The sequence below is a fragment of the Sphaeramia orbicularis genome, chromosome 24 (genome assembly GCF_902148855.1).
Source record: "Sphaeramia orbicularis chromosome 24, fSphaOr1.1, whole genome shotgun sequence".
Classification (NCBI taxonomy): domain Eukaryota; kingdom Metazoa; phylum Chordata; class Actinopteri; order Kurtiformes; family Apogonidae; genus Sphaeramia; species Sphaeramia orbicularis.
The window spans coordinates 46,275,794-46,297,640 of NC_043979.1; the positions used below are offsets into that span (position 1 = coordinate 46,275,794).

Consider the following 21,847-nt stretch of genomic DNA (forward strand, 5'->3'; position numbering starts at 1 on the left):
CGTTTTGTTTTTTGTTTTTATACAATGGTTACAAACACATGTACTGTCTGAAAAGTATTCTCGAAAGCATTGTACATACATAAGAATAAAAAAAAGAGGAGAAAGCAAATAAAGATGGCTAACTAGCTCCCTGGTCACCACGAGAGAAAACAAAGCAAATCCGACAAATTTTTGTTTTTGTTTTTTTTTTCCAGGAAAAAAAAAAAAGTGTGGCTGAATCAGGTTATAATCAATCGCTTTAGGATTTCTTTTCACATTTTAGAAGATGGAATAACTTCCTCCTCCACTGCAACATTTAGCGCTTTTACAATATCATGATGCCAAAAACAAAAACAAAACAAAAAAAATATATATATATATAATCTCAAAAAAGCCATGAGCTGATGATTATTAGAATTTCTTTTAAAAAGGAAACTAAAAAATAAACCTGGATCGAATCACTTTATACATAGTTTTGCTGTTCTGAGTCGTCATCAATTACTTACACTTTTTTTTTTAAATTCCCCCAAAGGAAAGAAGCAGTTTACGAGAGAAGAGTGAGCTCATCCCCAAGTCTTTGTTCTTCTGTACTGTACAATACTACCCGCCTGCATGGTGCACATGGCAAACAACACTGATAGGCTGAGAGATAGCATGAAAGATACACAGAGAGAAAAGAGAGAGAGAGAGAGAGAACCCGAGAGCGGGCTCTGTATTCACAGCTGCTGAGGTGAGGGGTAAAATGTGACGGACAGACAGTTAAATAATCATAACAGTTCTTTTCTTATACTTTGAAAAAAAAAACAATAATAATAAAACCTCCTCCCAGGGGAGAAAGACACGTAAGTTCCAAATTGAGCAGCATCCCGTCTGTCTCCCATCCATCCATCCTTACATCCATCTGTCCATTCTGGCTGTTGTCAAAAGCTTGTTCTGGTTGGTGATCATGATGATGAAGATGATGATGACGGTGAGAGCAGAAGAATTTTTTTTTTCTTTTAAAACAACAACAACAAAAAACAAAACAATCCAACCAAAAATAAAAAATAAAAACAGAATAGAATAATATGTAGAAGAAGAAGAAGCAGAGCTCGGGAAAAACTCAAACTTCCACCAGGCACTGTAGCTGATAGAGAGACAGTCACAGAACCAGCTGATACTGAGCTTCTATATCCCACAAATGCCACAGAGGTCTGAAACCTTTAACATTCCCACATCGCTGAGAGACAGGCAGAGAAAAAAACGAAACAAACCGACAAATTTAAAAAAAAAAAAAAAAAAAAAAAAGCCAGAGGTGCTGCTGTTTAAGTGAGGGATACTCCCCACACTTTAACGCTGAGCTCAGCTGTAATGCTGCAACTCATGCTCCCAAGATGCACTGCTGCTGCTGCTGCGACAGAAACCGTCTGAACAAAAAAACAACAAAATAAAAAACAACAAAAAAAGAACAAGAAGAAGAAGAAGAAGAGAAGAAGAAGAGAAGAAGAAGAAGAGGCCGGCCCTGATTTGACAGTGACGACAACTTGGCAAATCTACAATGACGTCGCAGTTGTTTTCTTGGGTCAGGAAGCAGGAAGTAGGTCACCGAGGAATGAGCAGCAAGACAACACTGCCTTTAATAGGCTGAGGCAGACAGACAGGTTGTCAGACAGATTAGACAGGCAGGTTTAAATACACTGCTGCTCCTTCTGACTTGTTGAGTCTTTTCTGAAAGTACTGGGCGGTAAAAACCAGCCCCGAGCGCCCCCCCCTCCCCTCCCCTCCCCCAGCGCAGAAGTGGTTGGGCTGCGAGGCTCCTCCCACAGCCACACCCCCCTCTGAGCCCATTCGTCGAAAACATCCATCCATCGATCCGAAAAGGTGAGACAGAGACAGCAATGGGTCCGGTGCACCGACCTCCGAGGAGGAGGAGGAGGCGTAGAAGTGACAAGTAGAGGGCGTAGGAGAGCAGAAGGGGCGGGGGTGGGAGGGGGGGGGGGTCACTCGGTGAGCAGCTGCTGGAGGAGGCTCTTCTGCTGGGCCTGGTTGTTTGGGGGCCCTGGGGTCCGGGGCCCTTCTGGGACGTCCCGCCTCCGATGGAGCCCTGGTTCAGGTAGGAGTCACTGCCCACCAGGTTTACTGTACACTGGACGTCCGCAAACACCTGAACCTGCTGCACCTGCACAAACACAGCAATACTTCAGCTTTATTTGACCACACACAAGTCAGTGACAACACTGTTTCAAGGGAGGAAAACAGTGTTTCATGAATTGTATAAATGTACACGCCACTCTTTATTTTCATTCATTCATTCATTTTCTGAACCCGCTTTATCCTCACTAGGGTCACGGGGGTCACTTGGAGCCTATCCCAGCTACTTATGGGCAAAGGCGGGGTACACCCTGGACATTTCGCCAGTTCATCACAGGGCTGAACATATAGAGACAAACAGTCACTGTCACTTTCACACCTATGGGCAATTTAGATTAACCGATTAACCTATCATGCTCTTTGGATGGTGGGAGGAGCCAGAGTACCCGGAGAGAACCCACGCAGAAACGGGGAGAACATGCAAACTCCACACAGAAAGGTCCCACCCCCATTGACTGGTGTTGGAATCCAACCCAGGACCTTCTTGCTGTGAGGCACGAGTGCTAACCACTGCACCACCGTGTCGCCCACTCTATTTTATTATAAATATATATATATATATATATAATATATATATATATATATATATATATACACACATACACACACACACATATTATATAATATATATATTATATATAATATATATATATATATATAACTTTTTTAAATATTTTTTGTTTTTTTTTTATTGGACTGTCTTCTCTCTGTAGCACTTTGAGATTCTGTTGAATGAAAAGTACTTTATAAATGCAATTTATTATTACTATTATTTTAATTGGGTTGTTATCAGTCTGCATTCCAAGCTTTCTGCGTGTATGTTCACACTGCATCAAATACCGCGATTAGCGGTTAGTCCAGTGGTTCCCAACCTTTTTTGGTTCATGACCCCATTTTAACATCACACATTTCTGGTGACCCCAGACATTTAAAACAGAGACTTTTTTTTCCTAAAATTAATTTGTTTTGGTCACATAATAGTTTACTATACTATGTTGCACATAAACATTTAGTCTATATAGTTTCTAGTTCACTTTTTACACCTTTTAATTTAATTTTGCTGTCTTTTATATCAGTTTCACCACCCTTTAGTCTGTTTAAACCATCTCATAGTTTGGTTTTACTACACTTTAGTCTAGTTTAACTATAAACCGTATAGAAAATGAAGGTGATTTGTGGTTTTGCTGTGGCTGTTTGCTGTCTATAAACAGAGCTAAGCTAACAGAGCTATAATGTAAACTATCAGCAGACACAGTGTTATTTTGTGCAACTGTTAAAATAATCGTCTACGAGTTTGAGTCCATAAAACAAACGTGTGGAAACAATGATCTTTATACTTTATTCAGTGACTGATTGACTGCGGATGCATAGGGTTGATTTGATGGTGGTTTTGGGTAGAACTGAGTGTGTTCTGGTATCAGACTGCCCCCTGCTGGTCACAGTTTAGAACATCAACACTACATCGAAGCCCTTTCAGTGTTCTTGCAGGACTAAACTGATGGATAAACAGAAACCACCCAAACCATCACGTACCTGCTGGTCACTGCACACTGAACCGACATTGCTGAGGTTACTGTTGCTCATGCCGACGGGCTGCCCTATGGGGGGTATGGAGGCGACGCCCCCCGAACCTCCGGCCATGGAGACGGTGATGCTCATGTTGTTGTAAACCCCCTGCTGGCCAAAAGCCTGCCCTGCACTCTGGCCTGACTGACTGAACAGGCTGTAAAACAAACACAACAGAAAACAGCCCGTCATACTGTGTGGAAGACACTTTAAAGAGACCATACTGCAAAAATACACCTGTAAAAAATGTATTAATACAGTTTTTACAGTCTTTCCTCTCATTTAGAGCATTTTAGGGCCCAGAAATTCCCTTCATTCACTGCACTTATCACACAACTCCTGCATATTGACCAAATTTGATAGGTGGGATAATATTTAGGAGTATTCACCTGTTGCTGCCCATGCCCGTCTGTTGCCAGCTCTTCATGTCTGGTGACTGGTAGCCAGGAGGTGGGACTTGCTGAAGCAGAGGACTCTGGGAGGTGGAGTTTTGAGGTGACAATAAGGGGCTGGTGGGGCTCATCTCAGGAGGGAACGATGGGTCTTGCTGGACTATAGCTTTGGCAGGGAGAGAAAAAAAAAGTAGCAACATGACCTCTACCTTCTTGCTTATGTTCTTTTTCTTTTCACTTCTTTTTTTAGTGTTATTGCAGTGGTTCCCAGATGTTTTTTGGCTCGTGACCCCATTTTAACATCACAAATTTCTGGCCACCCCAGACATTCAAAACGGAGACAATTAATTCCTGCTAAAATTTATTTGTTTTTGATCATGTAATAGTTTGTTATACTATGTTGCAAATAAACGTTAATTTTAGATGACATTTAGGCTATGTAATATATATTATTATGGACGGAGGCAGAAAATCCAGGTGTAGATTACTGCACAAAGGGAGAATTTGGTTTTCCTTGGTCAGGATATGTACAGTCAGCCCAGCTTGGATTTACAAGGCTGACAATTAATACTGAACAAACAATCACTCAAATTTAACTCGAATTATGAAAAAGCTGCAGCATCTTAAACACAGTGAACATTTGAAAGATAAACAGAACCACAGTGCTTCAGTTTCAGACTCACAGTTTGTCTTTTATGGATTGGGATTCTCTTTGTCAACTCACCATTATTTTTTATTAGTAAGTTTTTATTTAAATCAATTTCTAGAAATTTCAGGCAACTCCATTTGAATTCCAGGCGACCCCACGTGGGGTCCCGACCCCAAGGTTGAAAAACACTGTGTTACTGTCATCTCACAGGAACAAACAATTGACAAGAACTAATGTTTACTGGGAAATTCTGTGGGTGCAGATTTAGTTTCTACTTGCAGATCAGACTCAACAGAAAATTATTTAATGTGCAGCATTTTGTCATTTGATTGGACCTTTTTTTTTTTTGTTACTTTAATTTTTATTGATATTTTCAACATTTATAAATACAATAACAACACTGTTTGGGAGTCACATTACTAATAAAACTCACCAGACCCTCCAAACTGCTGGAACAGGCCCTGCTGCAGCGAGGCGTTCACGTTGCTGTTGAACTGGCCTTGCACGCCACCCATCAGCGTCTGGTTGTTCAGGGGAACTCGTGCGGACAGTTTGTTGTCCAGAGGGCCCGTCGACATGGGGCTGAAGTGACTCGGTGAGGTAGGGGGGTTTCCCGTCATCGGGCTGTACCCTGGTGGGAAGTTGAACTGCTGTTGTTGCTGCTGCTGCTGCTGTTGCTGCTGCTGCTGGGGTGTGGTGGGGGGACCCTTCGGGACCCTGGCGGTCCCGATGGACCCCACGGCTCCTGCGGGAGCGGCTGCCATGTTCTGTCTCATCAGCATGACCTTCTGTTGGAAAAGCTGGCGCTGGCGGTGCTGGATGCTGTAGAGTTCCCTCTGACGTTGGGCCAACATCTGGGCATTCAGTGGAGGCTGCTGAGAAAGTTACAGACAAATTACAGCAGTGGTTCCAACCTTTTTTGGCTTGTGAACCCATTTTAACATCACAAATTTCTGGCGACCCCAGACATTCAAGACGGAGACATTTTTCTCTTAAGGTGGCCATACACTGTGTGATTATTTCGATCGCTGCACGCAGCTTCATCTCAAACTGTGCGAATCATTCGTAAAGTCAGACTCATGATTCATGTTCTCACATTGTACGAACCGATGCTCATACGCGACCTGACTGCTCACACTGTACGACCATACATCAGAGGACACACGACACGTTCGAGTGTTGTATCCAGAAAACGACGTAAAATACCAAGGAATCCAGAAGTTTACAGACGATTGTGTATGTGCATGAGCCACGAAATGGTTGTGCTAAGCAAAAACCAACAAGTTGCTTTGGCAATATGTGCTTTTATCTGCGGGGAATCAAAAAAAAAGAAACGACGACAACGTGTTTGGTGCAGGAATTGGTTGGCCAGACGTGGACAGTATGGGCTGTCAGTCCTACAACGGGAACTAGAGGTAAGCTGCAAAAGCTAAATTGTACTAGGACAATAGCCAGCTACTTACTATAAGCTTAGAATTAGGAACCATGCTTTGGTGTGAGATGCACAGTGTGAGAATTTGAGGCTTGTGGCACTGCTTTGACAGTACAATACACTCACGAGGAGCGAGCAGGATTTCAAACCGCTCCGTTTTCCTTGCGAACACACGATTGCTGGTCGTGAGGTAGTCGTGAGGTGCTAATCGCTTCTCTTTACCCCATGTACACTGCACGAAGCAACACGCGATTAGAGGCACATCGGGCCCGATCCCAGAAATAGTCACACGAGTGAGAAATCGTCTCTAAACTCGCACAGTGTAAGGCCGCCTTTAGATGTCTTAGAATAGAATAGAATAGAATAGAATAGAATAGAATAGAATAGAATAGAATAGAATAGACTTTATTTGCCATTTGCACAGATACAAAGCAGTATAGGCGCATTGGAATTCTTGTGCGTTTCCCTGAGTCAGAAAAAGGGAGCTTGACAAAAAGTAAAGATATAACAGGCAGATACAAAACATAAAACATAGCTGGGCAAAAAAATCTTTCCATTTCCTGTTTGGTCAAGTTTTCTCACTGGGACTGTATCTGGGCAGGTTGAAGCGTAGCAACATACACGGTCACATGATCGGGTCAATCAAGATATGCCCTCTCAGATATTATATCCTGCATTTTATTTGAACTTGATCTTTATTAGGAAAAGTGTGTGGTGTTTTAATTATAATGAAATATAATAGAATCATTAAAAATATTTTTTATTAGCTATTTTTTTTAACAATTACTAGAAATTTTAGGTAACCCTATTTGAATTCCAGGCAACCCCATGTGGGGTTGCGACCCCAAGGTTGAAAAGGACTGAATTACAGCCTGGTCTGATTAAAAAAATAGAACCAAAGTCCCTGTATCTCACTGGTATGTTCTATCTGAATCAATCCCCAGTTGAATGTGTGAGGTTGTCAGGTTCTGTTCTACGTCAGAGTCCTGTGGTGTGGATGCAGATCAGACTCCCAATAGAAGTGGACTGTACTTTCACTGGAGGAGAACTCAACTAATTAAGTCAGAGTCCTATATGACTTCTATCAGTGACCAATAGGAACTATACTGATATCTGTAACCATTTACATATTACAAGTAATGAGATTTGTCATTATTGTTTTGTATCCCAGACCCCTGTTAGAAAAGAAACACCTGAGTTCAATGTGTCCACATACTTTTGTCCATATAGTGTATGACTTAGGCAATAATGCAGTAAGGTTAACGATATGCAATATGAGACCATGAACACATCATCTTAATAAGTTTCAACATTAATCCAGCCACAGTAAAACACAATATCGAAAGGCATGAAATGTATTCAAGCTATGTCATATTTTTATTCCACTGCGCTGAGTTGATGTTACAAAAAACTAAATGTGATGTAATAAATACATTCACAGACTCAAAATGACAATGCAATGAAACTAAAAAGCCTTAAATCACACCAACAGTCCAATAACAGTTCCTGACTCAGGGCGTTGTTCTAATTCAAAAGAGTTTATACTGTTTAATTGTAACTCTACATATGATATTTCAATAAGATAAACGACTCAGTGGAGCTGTAAGTCTTCTCATATCACTCACTTGTGAAGCCATTTGAGGCTGTTGAACTCCTTGACGAATCCCGATGTTAACATGTTGGGCTCCTCCGGGAAATGGATTCATTCCTGCCATCCTGTTCTGGAGCTGAGAGACGCCGGAAAAAGAGGAGGATAAGCAGAGGTCAAGCAGTTATTGAATGAAGAAAAGAAAAAAAAGAGAGAAGAGACAGCACAAGATGAAGCAGAGAGAGAGAGAGAGAGAGAATGAGTAAAGAAAGGTCAGTATTAATGACAGGGAGGAAAGGAAGTGCAGAGGCATTTTAATCAATAAGAACAAAATGAAATCTGAAGCTTCAGAATTATTCAGTCGGGGTCTGACTAACGCCAAAGGCTACTGGTCAATACTTCAATACAATACAGGAACGAATAGAACAAACCAAAGACATGGGTACCGCCAAACAAACCACAGAGACCAGTGTGAAAAACCCTCTGTGTTGTTTCATTAATACAAGCAGCCTCTGAATATTTCATACTAATGTGCAATACTTATTATATTCAGCCCCAGGAAACTGCTGGAGCCAAGGCCGGTATTGTTACCAATTAGATAAATCACAAAAACTAGGTGTAAATACACAAAAACTAGGTGTAAATACACAAAAACTAGGTGTAAATACACAAAAACTAGGTGTAAATACACATAAACTAGGTGTAAATACACATAAACTGGGTGCAAATACACAAAAATAGTGCAAATACACATAAACTAGGTGTAAATACACAAAAACTGGTGTAAATACACAAAAACTAGGTGTAAATACACATAAACTAGGTGTAAATACACAAAAACTGGGTGCAAATACACAAAACTAGGCGTAAATACACAAAACTGGTTGTAAATACACATAAACTGGGTGTAAATACACAAAAGTAGGTGCAAATACACATAAAGTGGGTGTAAATAGGCAAAAAGTAAGTGGAAATACACAAAAACTACGAGTAAATACACAAACTGGGTGTAAATACACAAAACTAGGTGTAAATAACAAAAACTAGGTGCAAACACAAAAAGTGGGTGTTAATACATAAATCTGGGTGCACATACACAAAGACTGAGTGGAAATACACAAAAGTGGGTGCAAATACACAAAAAGTGGGTGTAAATACACAAAAAGTGGGTGTAAATACACAAAAACTAGTTGTAAATACACAAAAAGTGGGTGTAAATACACAAAAATAAGTGCAAATACACAAAAACTGGGTGTAAATACATATTTTTGCCAACTGAAATAAAAATAAAATGAGGCTGCACTGACCTGCTGTGGACCCTGGACTCTCTGCTGCAGCTGCAGTCGGAGCTGGTTGGGGGCAGCCGGAGCTGAGGGCCCATCCCCTGAGGTCTGGTCATCCCCGGCCTCAGACCCAGGTTGGCCGTCCCCCTGGAAAAGCCCCTCGAGGGCTCCGAAGCCCAGACCCTGAGGCCCCACCGTGGCCAGCTCCGGAGGAAACTGAGCCTGTGGAGCTGGTGTGAACTGAGACGGGTAGGTGGGGAGTTTAGGGTCCAATGACACTGGGGTGGCAGTGGGTTGCTGGGCAGGGAAATTCTGGGGCAAAGGGTCAAAACAGCCACCCTAAAAAAAAAAAAAAAAAAAATACAGATGTTAATGAGTGACGTCTATAACACTTTTAAAACACCCAAAGGGGAGGCAAAGGGTATTGTTTTTGGTTCGCTTTATTTGTTTGTTAACACTTCAGCGGCAAAACTGTTGATTGAATTCATACCAAACTGGGTTTAGAGATTACCAGTGACCCAGAATGGATCTCATTACATTTTGGGTAAGGTGGGTCTAAGTTTAAATTTTTTTTTTTTCAATCTTCCAATTTACTTATAATGGGTAAAATATGCGTGAGGGGCGGGGTTTGTTGAGCCTGGCACCACTTGTTACATGTGTTTACATTGTATGCATTAGTATTTGCACATTTTTATACTACTTACATATTCTTAAAATGTTACCCTTTCATACAGTATATCTCTAATTTGCACATTTTAAAAAATTTTACATCATATGTCAGTGTCTTTTGTGTTGTTATTTAGATGCAAGTGCATGGTCACTAGCAGTGAACACCTGCAATTTTGTTGAACAACTGGTGTAATGACAATAAAGCCTATTCTATTCTATTCTGTTCTATTCTATTCCTTTTTTCTGAGCAGTACATATTGAATTTATTTTATTGCTAGTGCACATGACATTTGCTTGTTCCATTAGTTCCTTGTACATAAAAGATGTTTGATTTTTCTTCTTCTGCTCAAAACGAATGAATGAAGTATTTTGTTTTTAATCGTGTTTACATATTTGCTGTACATTCCAGTTGTGCATATATAACTACACACACTGACAAATGCATATGTATGAACAGAACCTTGTTCAAATAACAACCCTTTTTGCATCGTACTGTATATATGTCTATAAAACCTTTAGAAATCCTATCCTTTAAACAAGAAATGAAAACACTCTAGTATTCTGCAAAGCAGTCCAGGAAGATTTCAGCCAAAAGCAGATAATTGGCACAAAAATGAGCCAGCAGCAGCAGCCAACATTAATATAGTGGATTACATTAATAATGACGTTTGTTTTGATTAATTAAATGACATTTGTTTGTTGTTTGCAGATTTTTAAAGGACATATTAAACAGCCTTAACTCACTACATGAACAGATGTGTATCGGGTTTTACGCAGGTTTTAATAAATTGCATTTTAGACCGTTTGAAGACCAGTATGAATGCACTTTAAGAGGTGGAAATAGCTGTAATGTTGTTAGTGTTGTATGAGTTAGTTACAACTAGGATCATTATGTTAATACAGAATAATATCAGCTGTTTGTTGGGGACTTTTTAGGTGGTTTTCTATTTTCCTGACTTTCCAAGCAACTCTAATTTTTCATATCCAGTTCATATTTAGAGGTTTTCTTGCAGCAGGTTATTATCACAAGAGCAAAACCAAAAGAGCAAACCTAATTAATAAATAAAATGTGTCAAAATAGGATTAAAGACATATTTAAGGCCTAAAATAAATGTTATTGGATTAGACCTGCCAAAACCCTGAAATAATAGCTCTGGGGCTCTTCCTCTAATCACTTCCCTCAATGTATCCTCATGCAATCACCTCCAAAAATGTGCAATAACCCTGTATATAGTGAATCATGTGCAATAATCTTCTGCAGTTCATGCAAAATCCTCTGTTCTTGCAATAACAATGTAATATTTATTCAAAATTTATCAAACATAAATGCACTATTTTTATATAGACTTGAGTTCATAGATAAACATACTGTTAATATTGTGTCTATTCAAATTTTATGTCTGCTTTTTTCCTAAGTTCTATTTTTATTTTACTTCTTGTAAAAAAAAAAATATATATATTTTTACCTCCGCCAAGGAGGTTATGTTTTTGCCAGGGTTTGTTTGTTTGTTTGTTTGTCTGTCCGTTAGTGTGCAACATAACTCAAAAAGTTATGGACAGATTTGGGTGAAATTTTCAGGGTTTGTTGGAAATGGGATAAGGAAGAAATGATTAAATTTTGGTGGTGATCGGGGGTGGGGGGGCCCACGGGGGGGGGCCACTGATCAGCCTTGGCGGAGGTCTGCGCTCTCCGAGTGCTTCTAGTCTTATCTTATTTTTAGTTTTTATAATTTTATAATCGTTCTTTTCTTACTCCCCAGCTCTGGAACTCCCTCCACCATCCATCCATAACAGTGACTCTCTCCCCACATTCAAATCCAGACTCAAAACTCACCTCCTCAGAATAGCTTACCCACATAAGTCTTACCCTCCATTTTGCATTCTCATTTTATGTATTGCAATTTTTCTTTGATCTATTTGTTTACTTCTTTGTATTTTATGCATTGTCTGTTTTATCCTCTGCAGTACAGTGTCCTTGAGTGTCCTGAAAGACGCTTATAAATTAAATGTATTATTATCATTATTACCTCCGCCAAGGAGGTTATGTTTTTGCCAGGGTTGGTTTGTCTGTCCGTTAGTGTGCAACATAACTCAAAAAGTTATGGACAAATTTTGATGAAATTTTCAGGGTTGTTGGAAATGGGATAAGGAAGAAATGATTAAATTTTGGTGGTGATCGGGGGTGGGGGGGCCCACGGGGGGGGGGGCACTGATCAGCCTTGGCAGAGGTCTGCGCTCTCCGAGTGCTTCTAGTTAATTATTATTATTATTATTATTATTGTTATTATTATTATTATTTTCTGAAGTATTACTTTTTTTATATATATTGCACTGACTGGAGTAACAAACCTAATTGCACTGAACACACAATGATAATAAGGGCTGTTCTATTCTATTCTATTCTATTCATACAGTATTTCCGTCCCTCACCTGTACTAGTTTGTCGATACCCAGGGCTTTGTCCAGCTCAGCCAGTTCACTCTCGTCTGTCCCACTGAGGAAGGAGACCAGCTGCTCTAACAGAGCCTTCTCGTCGTTTCGGGCTTCAGGTGTGGTCGGAGGGCCGAGCACCTCATCCAGTGTACAGGGCACGCACTGCCTGTAAACACAGACAAACACAGCTGATCACAAGCAGTGCACCTGCATCTGTTAAAACAGGGGTGTTCAGGGCCCACATCACAATAATATGACCTCAACTAAACCAGAAAAGTCAAATAATGACGTGAAAAAATAAAATTACATTATGAAAATGTTTACATCTACAAACAGGGTTCCTACAGGTTTCTACAAGTGAATTTAAGACTTTTTAAGACCTTTTTAAGACTACTTAGAACAGAATTTCATGCCTATTTCACAGCCATACTGGCAAAAATTTAGAATTTAGGGAAACTCATGATCTTTTCTCCAACTAGTCATTATTAAATTTGTATTTCTCCATTCGTATTTTTCATTTCTGTGATCATTTCTCAGCGGGGGCTGCAAAGCTAGCAATAATTGGTTCCTAATTTTAATATAAATTGCCGGGTTGGAACAGGTGGAACCGAGTTGACTAACATTACTTTCTTTGCAGTTTGGACATTTAACAGACACATTTAAACACAATACTGCCAACAAGTTTATAGCAACAGAACTTAAGAACTACCATATCGAATTTAATACCTTTTAAAAGACTTTAAGGAATAAATGCAGATTTGTACATTTGAGACTTTTAAGATTTTTTTAGAGCCTGCAGGAACCTTGACAAGCAATTCTTTAAGGAATTCTTAAGGAAAATAACTGAAACTTTAACAACATTATACCCCAGGTTATTTACAACCTGAAATTGAACAATCTGAAGTTTGTTTAGAACAACATCATACCTCATCTTTAATTATTTACATATGTAGATTACAACTTACAGATCAGAGTGGATCTACAAACACACAAAACATTTAGTAACAGGCAGACAATTGTTAAAATTGCACTTATTTTTCTTAAGAAATTTCAGGTTATTCACATTTTTGTGAAAGGATAGTTTGTAAATGTAAACATTTTCATGTAATTTAGCTTTTTTACACTGAGACAAAGAGAAAATTAGGAGTTATCATTGTTTATAGGTTAAAATTATAGCATTTTACTGATTTGAGCTACTTTAAATCATATTGGTCTGAATGTGGAAGCTGAACTAAACTGATTTTTTAACACCACTGACTGTTAATTTCTTCAGTGGAATTTTAGTATTTCACAAATTCATCCCACAGGTCGAATTGGACCCTTTAGCGGGCCAGTTTTGGCTGGTTTTGGCCTGCTAAAGGGTCCAAAAGGTCAAGTGAATGAATGAATTGAATAGTAGAGAATAGGTAGTGTGTAACAACAGTAATATTTACTCTTGTGGTGATGCCAGGGGAGCTTGTAAAGGGTTTCCAAGAACATCAAAGGGCAGGGTGTCAGACAGAGCCAGAGGCTGAAACTGAGAGTCTGCCACATCCATCTTGGTTAAACCTGGGGAAAAAAAAGTATTTCACAACATTTGGACTAAAACAATCAGCGTTAAATGTCCAGGTGAAAGTATGCAGCAGTTCAAATCCTGTTTTCAGCCAACAGGGGGCAGTTCAACGGTAGGTGGAGTTATTCCAAACACATTCTTGTCATGTGACTGTTTTCAAACACAAAAGGGGAGAATATTCTAATGAGCGTCTGTGATTTTCAGCTGTAATCTGTTAATTACACACCAGTGCTTGAGCTGAACGGGTTGATGACTTCTGCCTCTGGAAAAGGGCTGCTGTCTTTGGGGGTCTGGAAGGGGTCTCCCTGTCCCTGTGTCTGATTCGGAGTGGGGGGACTGCAGAAATCGAAAGACGACTGACTCTGGAGGCTGCAACCAGAGGGGGGGCCGCCATCGCTGAGCCCTGCAAACCACAGCACATAAAGCATCTGATCCGACACTTGACACACTCTGGTTTATTTACTGTCTGGGATCCTCTTTTCTGTGTTTGTCTGTTGATTTTATTGTTTTAAATGAGGCCTAGATTAGACTCTGGTGGGAACTGCGGACCTGAACTGACCCATAAGAAGACAAAAACAATAACAAATCCCACTGTTGTATGGAAGTAAGAATAAAAACCTCAACAGCGGCACTTTATTTAATGAGATGATGCACAGTGGAAAGTATAAATAAAATATTATGAATCATATAGGACCTAAATAAATAAATAAATAATCAGATTTTTGTTGTCGACTAAACAAAGACACTGATTCAATGGGTCTTCTGTTGATGTTGTAATGACAACTATTGGCCAGTAGGGGGCATTCATACTCACAATGTTTGAATGAATGAATGAATGAGGAAATACTACAGCGTTCTGGATCAACAGGTTTGGCAACTTCTAAAAACAGGCAACAGCCACTACTACTACTACTACTACTACTACTACTACTACTAGTGCTCGTACTGCTACTACTGTTGACAGATTTTCTAATAATTCAGTAGTAACAGTCCCGTTTTTTTTTATTTAATAGAGTATTCTACACTGGTTACTATGATCAGTCAATCAAATTTTATTTATATAGTGCCAAATCATAACAAAAGTTATCTCATGACACTTCCATACAGGGTTGGTCAAAACCAGACTCCAAGCCAATTTACAATTGATGATCTGAGCATTTCTTCCCCCCTTGTCATCTTTTTTTTTTATTTTGTAAAATCTTTTTAATGACATAAAAAAACATTATATACATGCAGCATCAATTCACAATTATTTCCCATGTTTGTTTTTATTACTCACATCTTTAACATTATTATTATGATTATGATGATTATATTACTACTTTATTATCAAGTTATTAACATTCTCATTAATATATGCATACTAACAAAAATTTTAATAACTTGATCAGAATCAGATAACTTTGTCATTCAGGCAGATTACATCAACGATGCACTGCAGAATGAAATGACAACGTAGGGTCAACACTAAAAACACAGAGTTAATAAAAACAAAACAAAAAAAAAAAACACCTGAGACAAAATTAGTTATAAAATACTGGCGAGGTAGTGTAATAAATAAATAAATAAATATAAGAGGAGAGAATAAATATGTACTTATTGCACAAATACGTAAAAAGTTATTGCACAATTTTCAGAGGTAATTGCGCGTCCTCTATTTACAGACCTTTATTTGAAAGATGGATGGTGGGTGGGAAAGAAAAATAATGAATAATAATAATAATACACACATACTGTGAATATTATAACATAATTACTTTTTTAATTATTATACATTATTATTATTATTATTATTATTATTATTATTATTACAACTACTTTATTATTTATTTCCACTAGTATTTTCTAATGTGCAATTGCCTGTTTTTTTTTCCCACTACTAGTTTTAAAGCTGTCGTTATTACTGTTTTCTTTCAATTTATTCTTGTAATTCTTCTTATATATTTACATTCCGTGTTGTGCTGCTACTGTAACCTTAAATTCCTCAGGGCTGTGTCCAAAGGATCAATAAAGCTGAATTTAATCTAATCTAATCTACTCTAAAACTCTACTACTACGACTAAAACTATTGAAAAATAAAATTATTATCACAGTAGGTCAATGTTTTTTTTGTGTCTGGTTTATCTTCCACTACCCTGCCCCCCTTCCCTCCCCACCACCCCTCGTTGATGTTGAAACTGTACCTCTGTTCGGAGTGCCGGGAGGCTCTCTCTTCACATTTACGTTGCGGGGAGTGCTGACCTCTCCGGGCTGGAGCTGAGTGGGGGACTGCAGTTTGAGCTGGGGGGAGAGGGAGTGGAGCTGGGGCGAAGGCGACTGGTAACTGGGGAACGGGACTGGGGCTGGGACAGGGGGGACTGGAGCTGAGGCATGGGGGACTGGAGCTGGGCCTGAGGCTGGGGGGGCCGGAGACTGAAGCTGGGGGCCTCCTCCAGGGGTTGTTGAATCCTCGCCGCCCTGCTTGGCCCCGGCGGGGCCTCTGAGGCCAGGCAGCAGCCTGGGTGAGGGGGTCCATGTCAACAGGTCCACCAGACATCTGAAGGCGGGAAACAGACCAGAACGGACAGAGAGGCGTTAGAAACTATCAGCAGGAGATTCACAAACACATCAACAACGAATCTGGAACAAATACTGTAAAACTTTGGATTGGTGATTAGTGTTTAAACTCATAAAGACCCAGTGGTACCAAGGTTCTAATAGTTTCGGATTTTTTCAAGATAATTTAGTTGTATTTAAGTTTTGACTTTTTTTTTTTCTCTAATTCAGTTAGTTTTAATTGTTTTTAGAGCAGGTTTGCTAGTTTTTATTAGTTTTCTTTTTGTTCTAAATGCTCAGTTTAGTTTTAGTTTAGTATTAATTTTAGTTTTGTCGTCTCTTTTCTCTTCTTCTCCGTCATATTCAAATAAATCCCAGACAGGACTCTGCTGCTTTCTCCCAACTTTAGTCTCCATGTTTCCAGGTAGAGTGGGGGACCAGAAGACGACTGGAAACCACAACAGCGAACACAAGTAATGGACCGGGAATTGCCGCATGGTGCCGCTAGCTAAAATTGCTAGAGCGAAATAAATCGAATTTGTATCAATCTGACACTGACAAGATGAAAACGAAGGGAATTTTATGCATAATTTTATACGTTTTAGTTTTGTAAGCACACAGTACAGTTTCAGTTATCGTTTTTTTCTTTTAATTATAGTTTTTATTTATTTCAGTTAACGAAAATGGTTTTTTTTTCAATTCTAGTTTTTGTCATTTCGTTAGTTTTCATTAATGATAATAATCCTGAGTGGTATCTTTGTGGCACTTCCCCAAATGAATCTTCCCTCTCTATTGAACTTTTTTAAGTGATTAATCACCATTTATTGCAACATTTTCTTCTTTATTTTGAGTTTCTTTCAGTGTAAATCATGTATTTTCCTATATTTAATTCACTGACCATTTAGATTTTCATAAAAAGCTCAGATTCACCCATAAAGACCCAGCGTTACTTTTGTGGCAGTTCCTAATTTTCTATCTATTTAACCGTTCTTAAATGTTTTATCACCATTTATTATAATATTAACTCAGTATTTTTGCTTTTTCTTTAGTGAAAATCTGGTATTTGCCTGTATTAAATTCACTGATCATGTAGATGTTCATAAAAGCGCAGATTAAAGTGAGGGGTTATTATACAGAGACAAAAACTGATGAAAGAGTAACTTTTTCAGCAAAATATATTTATAATAACGTAAAAAACAAGACTCTCCACCCACTGTTTTACTGGTGAATCAATGTCGGTGTTCCACGGTAACTACGGAGCCTCTGACGTCCAAATGGGTCATATCTGATGACCGTGACAGATGACAAACTGTATTTCACACCAATTATTTACATGCATGTATAGGATTAGTGGATCAACAGGTATTAACAGTTGAGCGCAAAGATGATTTTGGTCGACAGTGATGTTTGGGTCTTTATGGGGTTAAAAAATTGAATTAGTAATAATATGAAATTACTAAATAGTCTACTATTGACAGCAAGGTGAAATGCATTACAAGAAAATGGCTAAAAGTAAAACCCCTACCATCGATGAATGGTTGGACATTGTATATGAGATTTACATCATGGAAAAAGTTGTGCAAAAAGAAAAAAATTACAAGATTGGACTAAATGGACTAAGTTATGTCAAGGATAAGCTACCCCTCCCTCATAGTTTTGTGACACGTATGTTATTAATATGTAAAAACACTAGGACGCTTTTGCAGAAATTGATGAGAGTGAATTTATATTGCCTTTTTTTAAATAAGAGGATTTTAAAAAAAAAAGAAAAAGATAAGAGGTAATAAAGAGTGTGTGTGTGTGTGTGTGTGCGTGTGTGTGTGTGGGGGGGTATAAGGACAAAGGGCGGGAAAATAGTTCAGAAATGAAGAATATTGGGTGGGCGAAAAGGGGGCAAGCGATCAGTGAAGAGAGACGGGGAGACAAAAGGTCCAAAGGCTAGAGAGCTTCAAAGGCTGCAGCTGGTAGCTAAGCCTACAGCGGAGACAAAGTCCAAGAAAATAAACATTCAGCTTGATTTACAACGGCTGTCAGGCAACTGCCAATGCAGGAGCAAAGCTCAGTGGAGGAAAATTCCAGGTGCTTAATTGTGAAGTATTCTTTGTGACACTGCGCCTGTGCACATTTGAAAACCAACAGTCGGACGCATGCATGAACGCTGACATACGGCCTCCTTCTGGGGCGGACACCCAGTTAGGATTATTGGGTCATTCTGGTTAATTTGGGGTGGTGTGAGTGTTGGACTGAACCCACGTAGACGCAGTGCTGTGCAGTCACGATCACTTTACCGTAATGTGAATACACAGTGTATGGGATAGGTCACACTGCTGTCACTGAGTGTACAAATACTGTCCAGCAGGGGTGTCCAACTCAGTTAGTTCAGGGGTCACATGATCTCAAGTATTCAGACCATTAAAATAATAACCTCTAAATAATAATCCAGCTTTTTTCCCTCTTCGTTTTAATGTGAAGTTATATTGCATTATGAGAATGTAAGAAAACCTGAACAATCTGAAATATCTTTTAAGAAATAAGTGCAATGTCAACGATGTTATGTCTAAGCTTATTATTAACAAAATGTACAGATAACAGTGGATCTAAAAATGCACAAACAGGCAGAAAACTACCAGAACTGCACTTATTTGTCTGTACTGTCTATGTATTGTCTTTATTGTTTATTTATGGACTCCTCAACCCCCTGTTGTTTGTAGTTATATTCTACGTTTATAGTTATATTCTGTTTTTAAACATATTCTGTTTATAGTTATGTTTATAGTTATATCCTTTGTGTATACATATATTCTATGATAATAGTTATATTCTGTTTACAGTTATATTTTGTTTATATTTATAACCTATGTTTGTAGTTATATTCCACGTTTATAGTTATACTTTGTTTATAGTTATATTCTATTTTATAGTTATATTCTGTTTACAGTTATATTTTGTTTATAGTTACAACCTATGCTTGTAGTTATGTTCTACATTTATAGTCATATTCCATGTTTATAGTTATATTTTGATTATAGTTACATTTTGTTTATAGTTATATTCCATGTTCATAGTTATATTTTGTTTAGTTATATTCTGTTTTTATAGTTATATTCTGTTTATAGTTATATCCTATGTTTATAGTTATATTTTGTTTATAGTTATATCCTGTTTATAGTTATATTTTGTTTATAGTTACATTCTATGTTTATACTGTAGTTATATTTTGATTATAGTTATATTTTGTTTATAGTTAAATCTTATGTTTATAGTTATATTCCACATTTATAGTTATATTTTGTTTATAGTTATATTCTATTTTTATAGTTATATTCTGTTTATAGTTATATCCTATGTTTATAGTTATATTTTGTTTATAGTTATATCCTGTTTATATTCTATTTTTATAGTTATATTCTGTTTATAGTTACATTTTGTTTATAGTTAAATCCTGTTTATAGTTATATTCCACATTTATAGTTATATCCTATGTTTATAGTTATATTTTGTTTATAGTTATATCCTGTTTATATTCTATTTTTATAGTTATATTCTGTTTATAGTTACATTTTGTTTATAGTTATATCCTATGTTTATAGTTATATTTTGTTTTATAGTTATATTCTATTTTTAAAGTTATATTCTGTTTACAGTTATATTTTAGTTTTTTCTTCTGTTTTCATTTTGCACTGCGGGGCATTAGACTTTTGTCATTTCAGTTTCTGTGTGTGATGTACATTTGGCAAAAATGACATTAAACCTGACTTTGACTAAGACATTTCAGGCTGTTCATATTTGCTCATTTTATCCCCACATTTTATAGTGACAGGATACTGTGTAAATGTAAATATTTTCATAATGTAATTTGACTTTTTTCACATTAATCCAAGGTTAAAATTGTCATTATTTCTAGGTTATTATGCTATTACATTATTATTGCCACTGAACAGCCTTGACTGATAATATTTGTTCCCTTTGCACGTTCATCCTGCAGGGACAGATTGGACAATTTGGTGGGCCGGTTCTGGCCCACGGGCCTTACGTTTGACACCCTGCTGTATAGAAAACTGGCAGGTTGCATTTTTTTCAAGGCCAAAATCCATATACATGTTCAGCCAGGCCTTGAGTGTCCTTTTTGTGATTGTTTTATTTTTGAAGTGTCCTGGATTTGTGGATGTAAACATATTCAGATGTCAGAAACGTCAACAAATCCTTTTCCAGGATTCGAGTAAACTGGATTGCGTTAGATGACGTACTCTGAAAGAAACCAGTGCAATGTTGCATGGATGCATGTTATTCCGGTGTCTGAACCTGAGCAGGGAGTGGCTTCGGCCCGACTGACGTAAAAGTAACAATTGCAGTAAGAGTGACGACTAAATGTACTTGTGTCCTTCGATAATGGAAGAATTACCAACAGCCAATGTAGACAACAACAGCACTGAAAGTCTGTCGTAAACAGGCTAAACGACGCCAGCTTCAGTCAGATACGGTGAAGAACACTCAAAATATTATGATGCTTTCAGACCTCAAACCCACAGATGGGGCTCGACGGATCCACGGTCAAACTAATTTAAGATTAGATGAACAGCTACAGGAATGTCAGATTAAATTGTCAGTTTGTCTTGTAAACATTGCAGGCTCCAGTACAAACAATATGCAGTAATCAGTAACCGGGATGCGAGTATTTATCACATATACAAGGATATGAACGAGTAGATATAAACACCATAATCAAAGCTGGGATAAACATCATAACTGGACACTGGTGCGCATGTAAACACAATTTATGATAAAGCAGCAGGTACGAAAAACAACTTTACCACCGCTCAGAGAAAAAGAAAGCGGTACATAACCTCTGCCAGAATACACCATGTGGACAAAAGTATGTGGACAGGTGTTTCTTTTCTAACAGGGGTCTGGGATACAAAACAATAATGACTAATTTCTCTCAACACTGATTTTTTTAATCCATTACTATGATTTTAAATGTTCTACCACTATATTTTTTAATACCTGTCATGCTCTGACTGTAAATAATTATTTTCTACCACAACTAACCATCTACTTTCTTTTTTTGGTCTGTATTTTGCTCATTAAGATGCTGTTTTCTTCATTTTTGTTCATTCTGAGGCTTTTTTTGGTTCATTCTTTATGCTTGTGTTGCTCATTTTTGTTCATTGTGATGCTTATTTTGGTCATTTTTATGCTTTTTTGTTCTTTTTGATGCCTGTGTTGTTCATTTTCATCAATTTTCGGGCTCATTCTGTTACTTTTTAATGATTTTTTGCTAACCATCCACTTATCTTATCATATACATATAGAAAGTAGATGGTCAGTTGTGGTAGAAAATTATTATTTACAAAGTACGAAAAATTACCTTCTTACTAACCATCTACTTTCTTCACATCTCACTTAGAAAGAAAAATCTCCCCTTAAACTTGAAGGGAATATTGATGTTTTTGAACAGGACATCTTACAGCTGTCGACATGATGTGTCCCATATTTATATCCATATAGTTTATACACATCAATATTCCCTTCAAGTTCAATGTTAGATTTTTCTTCCAAAGGGAGATGTAAAGAAAGTAGAAAGTTATTACTCAGTCAGAGCATGAAAAATACATTAAAAATGTCGAGGTAGAAAATTA

General features: G+C 37.9%; 1 protein-coding gene across 1 annotated transcript in view; it reads right to left on the reverse strand.

Annotated features, from left to right (window-relative positions):
• Window positions 1–1,857: 1,857 nt before the first annotated feature.
• The window catches only part of LOC115414757 (nuclear receptor coactivator 1-like), a 120,359-nt gene continuing 100,369 nt past the window's right edge, over window positions 1,858–21,847 (reverse strand). The window contains 16 exon segments of the mRNA XM_030128048.1: window positions 1,858–2,011; window positions 2,014–2,137; window positions 3,643–3,832; window positions 4,065–4,233; window positions 5,150–5,591; window positions 7,774–7,875; window positions 9,044–9,090; window positions 9,093–9,166; window positions 9,168–9,358; window positions 12,119–12,287; window positions 13,555–13,669; window positions 13,900–14,076; window positions 15,857–16,004; window positions 16,007–16,079; window positions 16,081–16,169; window positions 16,171–16,209. Of these exon segments, the coding sequence (XP_029983908.1) occupies window positions 1,959–2,011; window positions 2,014–2,137; window positions 3,643–3,832; window positions 4,065–4,233; window positions 5,150–5,591; window positions 7,774–7,875; window positions 9,044–9,090; window positions 9,093–9,166; window positions 9,168–9,358; window positions 12,119–12,287; window positions 13,555–13,669; window positions 13,900–14,076; window positions 15,857–16,004; window positions 16,007–16,079; window positions 16,081–16,169; window positions 16,171–16,209 (2,202 nt within the window). The 3' untranslated portion in view covers window positions 1,858–1,958.